Below are 8,603 nucleotides of genomic sequence, written 5' to 3' on the forward strand. Positions count from 1 at the left end.
AACTACGAATCATAATTCGAATCATGACACGAATTTATCAACCAAACGCACCATCCTGAACGAGTATCATGATGTCGCTGATGCCCACAACATAATCCGAGACCCAAGAATTGTGAAAACAAAAGGAAGGGAGAAAGTTACCAATCAGTCTAAAAGTAGAGTTGTCCAACGTGCTGTGTTGGGCCGGCACGACACGCTTGACACCAGGCCCATTAAGGGCCTGGGCCGTGCCTGGCACGGCCCTGCACAGTGCAGGGCCGTGCATGGGCCAAGCCTGAGAATAAAAACTCAAGCCCAGTCAAGACCCTTGGCCCTAGTCCATAAGGGCCAGGGCCGGGCCTAGGCCCAAGCCCTTCACGGGCCGGTCCCGGCCCTTATATTTTTTTTTAAATTTAATTAAAAATATATATCATATGCCCCAAAAGATGTGATTTTATTGAATTGACGTAATATGAATACACATAAATGACTGTCTCGTTAAAAATCTTGCAAAGTAAAACCCGTGGGGAGATCGAAACAAAACCTTAGCAAAGGAAAAAAGAGTGCAGTAGCTAGGAATAGTAAATTACAAACCTAAGTGCTTCCAGAAGATTCTATTATTTCTAAGTTAGAAAAATATTCTTACATCAAATCATCTGTGTATTGTTGTTTTCGTCTTCTGGCATCTTCCTAGTCTTTAACGCACATCAGCCCCTCCAAGATATATGGATGCATTTTGCTTCTTTTCTCGTCAAGAATTTGGTTGCTTGCGCTAAAAGCTTGCTCCGATGCTACCGTTGACACTGGAGTCGTCAAAATGTCACGAGCTATTATGGACAGTGTCGGAAAACGATCGGTCTTACTCTTCCACCACTATAAGATGTCTAGTTTGTCGTCATCGATTACAAAATTTACTTCAAAATATTTTACTAGTTCCGTAGACGCTTGTGTTGAGGACAATCCTGCCGTTTTCTCTTTTTTCTTCAAGAAACTCCACGACGATCCTTTAGGCCCCGAACTGGTAGTTGACGACGAAGTTTCCTGTTCTTTTTGACCTGTGATGTATTTTACTTCATACAAACTAAAAATCTTTTCTAATATTTTCTTAGCGTCAGTAATACTTAGTTGCATATCTATTTATAAATTCTCTGCGGTAGCAGTCATCAATTATTCGGTTCCATCTACTCCGCACCTAGAATCTAAAATGGTTGCCAATGCATATAACATAGGACAACATATGACAACTTGACCAATAACTTTTAAATTTCTTTTCCATTAACTTAAATATATTTCCAAAAAGTTATGTATCCCTATAATAAGAAAATATTTCTGAAATATTAAATAGTTGATGTAAAGCTAAATGTGCAGTAGGATAATAAACTCCATAAAGTAATTCAGTAGCATTGTAAAAAACTTATAGAAATTTAAAAAAATACTTAGCAATCTGTCAATCAGGATCAAAAATTAAAATTTGATCGTTCTTACTGTTTACGTATGTCGTGGTAAGCTGTGAATACGGGAGTGCTGCCTTCAACATTAAATATGTTGAATTCCACTTGTGTCTCACGTCAGTTGGAAACTTTATTGGCCGCATATGACTGTTCCTGTAATATTGTTTGAATTCTTGGAGCCGAGCTCCAGAACTAGATATGAATGATAATGATTCTCTAATATTTGTAAGATTAGTTGAGATATGTTCAATTCCTGCCTGAACTACTAAATTAATTATGTGACATGCACACCGTTGATGAAAAAATTCCCTTCCAAATGATGGTTTCAAATTACGTTTAAACAGATTAATTGCAGCTGTATTAGCTGACGCATTATCAAAAGTAATTATTAAAACTTTATCTTCTATCCCATAAAATCCAAAAATTTCTATTATTGTACTAAAAATAAATGATGCGTTATGAGGATATGGATATAAACGAAAACCAATTATTCTTTTTTGTAAAACCCAATCGTCATCAACGTAGTGCGCTGTGACACATAAATATCCAGTTTTATTGCACCACTCCTACAGATCAGAAGTGCAAGAGACAATAGCATTAAAAGTCTAAAAATTATGAACAAGAGATTGTCTCATTGCATAAAAAACTTTCATGCAATCAAAACGAGTTGTGTTTCTACTTACCGTTTAAATTGTGAGCAAAAGGCTGTCTGGATGAATTCTTCGAACGAGGCATCATCTGTAAAAGAAAGAGGCAATTCGGCACTAGCTAGAAATTTAACTACTGCCTCACGAGCACGTTGTGCATCATATGTAAAATTTTGTAACCCCTGTGATGTGAGTGATAGTGTTTGTTGGTAAGAGTCCACACTCCCACCTTGGTGCAACGGTAGACATACTTTCTAATATCTATCCAGATGACCAGTATCCCCACCATTTTTATTAGAAAAAGTATTTTTAACAATATTTACATACCGCACGAATTTCCATCTCACCTGTTTTTAGATTTGGTCGGGGCTCCTCGGTGAAATCCTGCCATAACAGAGAAGTTCGCTGTCTTTTTCCCCTGTTGCGTTCTCCAGCTTCCTCGTTGTGCACTGAAACATTATCTGCCGGAACATTTTCTGGTTCAGTGGGGGTGGGGTGGGGAGGCATCATTTCTTCCTCAAAAAATGCCTCATCACCAAGCTCAGGAATTGCAGTAAAATCAGGAAAGTTTGGTGCGGCAATTTTCTGAAAATTGATAGAACTTGATTGAACTTTGTAAATGAAAAAGCAAGAAAATGAATGAACGTGAGAAAAAAGCATAGAATCAAAATCAAAAAGACAAGTTGAGAGATAGAATTAGAGTGAGATGAGAAGTTGAGAGTGAATTATTGTGTGGGATTTATGGTGGAATTAAGGGGTATTTATAGGAGATTTTAGGGTAAAATTCCAGATTCTAGCCGTTGGGCCCTTCGTGGGCCCAACGTACGGCACGTGACGGGTCTCTTGTTTGGCCCGTCACGTGCCAAACAGGAGGCATGTGACGGGCCAAACGGGAGGCCCGTCACGTGCCGCCCGTTGGCTCCATGAAGGGCCCCCTGGACCAATTGAAATAGGTTGTTTCACGGGCTTGGGCCGGGCCGAATCAGGGATTGGGCCGTGCCAAACAAGGGCCGTGTCGTGGGCCTCCACGTGCTTGGACCGCGGGCTGAGAAGCTGAGGCCCAACCCTAGCCCACTACACGTGTCGGGCCGGCGCGGCCCATAACAGTAATAAACCGGGTCGTGCCAAATCTGACACTATTACGGGCTGGGCCGGGCCGTCCATGAACGGCCCGGCCCATTTGACACCTCTATCTAAAAGTCAAGGGGATAACAAGGAAATGACATCACATAAAAAAAAATGTCGTAATTGCAATCAACTCGGCCATAATAGGGCAACTTGCAAGAAAAGCACATCACATCCAAAGGTACTTACACAGGCCATTTATCTCAACCTAATGCATAACATTCAAGCTCTAACATTTGGTTCAATGACTCAATTTAATACTTTATTCACATATCTTCAATATTTCAGACAATCTAATTTTGAACTTCACATCAAGGGTTTGTTTGGTTGGAGGATTCAAACCATGTGATTCGAACTATTTTCGATTTACGTGTATTTTTTGTGAGAGAAAATACTGTAGCGAACCACGAATCATGATTTGAATAAGGGAACGAATCCCTCTACCAAATGCCCCCCAAATGATTTATTTTCCTAAACAATAAAGGGACGTTTGGTTGAAGGATTCAAATTATGTGATTCGAACCATTTTCGATTTACGTTAATTTTTTGTGAGAGAAAATACTATAGCGAACCACGAATCATAATTCGAATCAATCCCTCTACCAAACATAGCCTAAGTTAAGTTGAAATAGCAAAATATATATATATATATATATTAGAAAGGCAAATCCTTTACAAACTCATTTTAATATCCTATTAATTTAGATGTCGTTTCTTACCCATAATGCAAATAAAACGACAATCATGTTGCATTGGTAATATATTGTGTATTTCAGTTGTAAACGCATCTGTTACAGGTTATCATATTCAAACGCTTTCATATTACAACCGCCAGTTTCAGGATTACAACCATATTTACCAACTTCTCCCTGCACCTTGCTATGCGAATGCCCATTTTGCACCTGCAACTTTAAAAAACGTAAAACGTAAAAAAAAAATAATAATAATAATAATGCTTTCTACGTTGAATTTGAGAGGAGAATCGTATAAAACTTAGCAAAATGAGGTTTGAGGTTAAACGGGATATAGTACGATGAAGATTCAGCATATTTGTAGTGCGGAAATGTAGTAAAAATATATTTGTGAAACTAAATTAATTAAATAATAAAATTTAAAATTATTTGAAATAAATAGTAATTAGTAAATGGCCATTTACAGTTAGTAAATTTTCTTTTTTATAAATGATTTTTTTAATGTAAATAAATATTTAATTTTTTTACATGAGACCTCCTGAACTTTTCGTATTTAGCGGATTGATCTTCAAATTAAAAATTTTTGTAATAAACTCCTTAAACTTTAAATTTCATTGCGTTGACAGTCCTTTTAGTAACATTCGTCAAATTTTAAACGGTTTTAGACAAATTTTTGCTTGTGCCTTGCTATGAGCTTTTGATTAAGGGTATGAATGCTCTTTTTATTTTACTCCAACTTGAGAATTAACAACTAATAATAACAATAATAACAAGCCCCACTCTTCTCTCTCCCCCTCCCTGATCTCTCGCTTCTGAGAAAACCCAGAAAGCCCGACAAAGTTTCCAATTTGATTTCAGAAAACCTAAATGGGTTTTATGTTTTTGTAGAAGATAAACGAGGAAAAAGAAAACGTTGTGATGGCTCAATTCACTGAGCTACGTTACTCCCTCCCTGATCTCTCTCTTCCCCCTATGATCTCCATTTCATTTCTTCAGATGACCCCTCTCAGAAAACCCAGCAAAAATAAGCTTATGGGTCTGCGGTTGCTGGTCAGGATTGGAAGAGGAATTCTGGCGTTGTCGTCCAAGAGCTCCATTTTTTCCGGCGACGATCTACGGTGGCTGGAAAACGTTTTTATATTGGCCGGTTTTGGTTTGGCTTCCTCTTGGGGTTTTTTTTTTTTTTTTTTTCCCTGTGGGAGTCATTAGTGCGTTGGTTAGTGTATTTGTGTCACGATTTGAATATTTTGAGGTGTAAAGGCAATTAGTTAAAGCGTTTCCTACTAATAAGGTGGCCTTGAGGTGCAAAAGAAATTAGTTAAAGAATTTACTTATAATAGGGTGGGCTTGACTTAAGGAGCCTTTAGGCTGTTCCTTAATGGCCTTACCATATCATTCGGGACAACCTCTTTTTTTACAATACAATCTAGTCATAATAATAATCATGTCAGTTTTCTCATCTGGGTATTTTTTTCTATACAAAATATCGTATTTGAGAAATTGCATTTTACTGTGAACAATACGTTCTGATCATTTTAACATATATTTCCATAAAAGTGTTGTGCATCGCATTGTCATAGAAACTTAATATATATATATATATATATTTATATATATGTTAAGAGATAGAGAATGGCATCTCTGTCCAGCCAGCCTTCAAAGAAGGCCATTCGTAGCACCGGAGGAGGGTCTACTAACTCAGCGGCGAGTCGGAGTTCAAGCGGGCAAACCGTGAAATTCGCACGACGAACATCGAGCGGGCGGTACGTTAGCCTTTCAAGAGAAGACCTTGACATGTCCGGAGAGCTATCAGGGGACTACATGAACTACACGGTTCACATTCCTCCAACGCCTGATAATCAGCCAATGGACTCGTCCGTGGCCGTCAAGGCCGAAGAGCAATACGTTTCGAATTCGCTCTTCACCGGGGGATTCAACAGCGTAACACGAGCACATCTTATGGACAAAGTGATTGATTCCGACGTCAGTCATCCGCAGATGGCTGGAGCCAAAGGGTCCGCTTGTTCAATGCCTGCTTGTGATGGAAAGGTCATGAAGGATGAGAGAGGCGTCGACGTAACCCCTTGTGCTTGCAGGTATAATATTATATATATATATATATATGTTTTTCTTCAGTTTTCATTCGTATTTTCTTGCTATTATATTTTCAAGTTTTTGATTTCATCTTAAACAAACAAAAGAAAAACTCGTAACTAGCCGGATGGTTTATATATAGAATTACCACGTATTTAACGAAAAACATTAAAAAAACAAACAAATTATACAAATTACTTGAGAAAAAAAAAAGAAAGAAAAATGTGATTACAATGCAAATACGAGATAACTACACAATAGAAGGTATACTAATAAGGGGGGAAAAAATATTTTTATAAGAAATGAAAGAAAGAAACTCCTCAAGCCAAAAGTCGCGTAAGCTGGTTGTGAATGAAAGTTGATGCGTGTTTTGCAGGTTCACCATATGCAGGGATTGTTACCTAGATGCCCAAAAGGAGACTGGTCTCTGTCCTGGTTGCAAGGAACCATATAGAGTAGGAGATTATGATGAAGATGGGCAAGACTATTCGAGCGGAAAACTGCAGTTGCCAGCCCCAGATAGCTCGAAAAGAGACCGAAATAACATGTCTATGATGAAAAGGAACCAAACCGGAGAATTTGATCACAATAGGTGGTTGTTTGAGACCCAAGGCACGTACGGCATTGGAAATGCTTATTGGCCTCATGACAATATGTATGGCGATGATGAAGATGATGGTTTTCGTGGAGGCATGTTGGAATCAACTGATAAGCCTTGGAAGCCTCTAAGCCGGAAAACACCAATCCCAGCAGCTATCATTAGCCCTTACAGGTTAGTATTGAACTCGTCACTTTTTAACCAATTTTATTGTATTCTGAAACGCGATATATAAAAGAATTTATGATTTCCCAGGTTGTTGGTTGCTGTTCGGTTTGTGGCGTTATGTTTCTTCTTGCATTGGAGAGTTGTACATCCAAATGAAGATGCAGTGTGGTTGTGGCTCATGTCAGTGGTGTGTGAGTTATGGTTTGCTTTTTCTTGGCTACTTGACCAAATTCCTAAGCTCCACCCTGTAAATCGCTCCACAGATCTTGAGGTTCTCCGCGATAAATTTGATATGCCATCTCCGTCCAATCCCACTGGCCACTCTGATTTACCAGGTGTTGATCTTTTTGTGTCCACCGCCGATCCAGAGAAAGAGCCACCTCTTGTCACTGCCAACACTATACTCTCAATTCTAGCCGTCGATTATCCGGTGGAAAAGTTAGCGTGTTATGTCTCTGATGATGGTGGTGCCCTTCTTACTTTTGAGGCAATGGCTGAAGCTGCAAGCTTTGCGGATTTATGGGTTCCATTTTGTCGAAAGCATAACATTGAACCAAGGAATCCTGAAAGCTACTTCAGCTTAAAAGTCGACCCGACAAAGAACAAAAGTAGACCAGACTTTGTGAAAGATAGGAGGAAGATCAAAAGGGAGTATGATGAGTTTAAAGTTAGGATCAATGGGCTTCCGGACTCAATTAGGAGAAGGTCAGATGCTTTCAACGCAAGGGAAGATATGAAAATGTTAAAGCATTTGAAGGAGAGTGGAACAGATCCTTTGGATGCACCAAAGGTCCCAAAGGCAACATGGATGGCTGATGGCACTCATTGGCCCGGTACTTGGGCCGTCCCTGCTAGTGAGCATGCCAAGGGTGACCACGCAGGAATTCTTCAGGTATTACTAAGAAAATTAAAAATTATGAAAACTTGTATGCATATAGCTAATAAACTTGTCTCAAGTTAATTTCAAATTCTAACTATGCTTTAAAATCGTCTCTAATGATGGAAAAACAATGCACAATGGACAGGTGATGTTGAAGCATCCTAGTAGTGATCCACTAATGGGAGGTGCAGATGATAAGATCATGGACTTTACTGATGTTGATATACGCTTGCCAATGTTTGTGTATGTATCTCGTGAAAAGCGACCGGGCTACGATCACAATAAAAAAGCGGGTGCCATGAATGCATTGGTACGGGCATCGGCTATTTTGTCGAATGGCCCCTTCATTCTCAACCTTGACTGTGACCACTACATCTACAACTGCAAAGCCATTCGAGAAGGAATGTGCTTCATGATGGACCGGGGTGGAGAAAACATTTGCTACATTCAATTCCCCCAAAGATTTGAAGGCATTGATCCCTCCGATCGTTATGCTAATCACAATACTGTCTTCTTTGATGGAAACATGCGTGCCCTTGATGGTGTTCAGGTACTTCTTAGCTTTTTCTCCATTTTCCAAATACTATTTTAAGTCTGATCAATAAATTTTGTTTTGGTCTTGTTTTGAAATTTTAATTGAAACTTCATATTAATACAATCATGTTAAAAACTATGCAGGGCCCAGTTTACGTGGGGACTGGATGCATGTTTAGGCGATTTGCTCTCTACGGTTTCGACCCCCCACAACCGGACAAGATGGTTCAAAAACAAGACCCCAAGACACATCCCTTGACACCAAGCGACTTCGACCCCGAGCTTGATATGCATCTACTACCCAAACGTTTCGGAAATTCCACAATGCTGGCAGAATCCATACCCATATCAGAGTTCCAAGGCCGCCCCCTCGCCGACCATCCTGCAGTCAGATATGGCCGGCCCCCGGGCGCCTTGCGTGTTCCTCGTGAACCG

The 8,603-nt window shown here is 39.5% G+C and overlaps 1 protein-coding gene across 1 annotated transcript in view; it reads left to right on the plus strand.

Annotated features, from left to right (window-relative positions):
* Window positions 1-5,526: 5,526 nt before the first annotated feature.
* The window catches only part of LOC21396986 (cellulose synthase-like protein D4), a 4,530-nt gene continuing 1,453 nt past the window's right edge, over window positions 5,527-8,603 (plus strand). The window contains exons 1-5 of the mRNA XM_024176086.1: window positions 5,527-5,990; window positions 6,365-6,760; window positions 6,842-7,646; window positions 7,780-8,184; window positions 8,313-8,603. Coding sequence (XP_024031854.1) covers window positions 5,527-5,990; window positions 6,365-6,760; window positions 6,842-7,646; window positions 7,780-8,184; window positions 8,313-8,603 — 2,361 coding nt within the window. The remainder of the gene's footprint in view (window positions 5,991-6,364; window positions 6,761-6,841; window positions 7,647-7,779; window positions 8,185-8,312) is intronic.

The sequence above is a fragment of the Morus notabilis genome, unplaced genomic scaffold, assembly GCF_000414095.1.
Source record: "Morus notabilis unplaced genomic scaffold, ASM41409v2 Scaffold1568, whole genome shotgun sequence".
Lineage (NCBI taxonomy): Eukaryota > Viridiplantae > Streptophyta > Magnoliopsida > Rosales > Moraceae > Morus > Morus notabilis.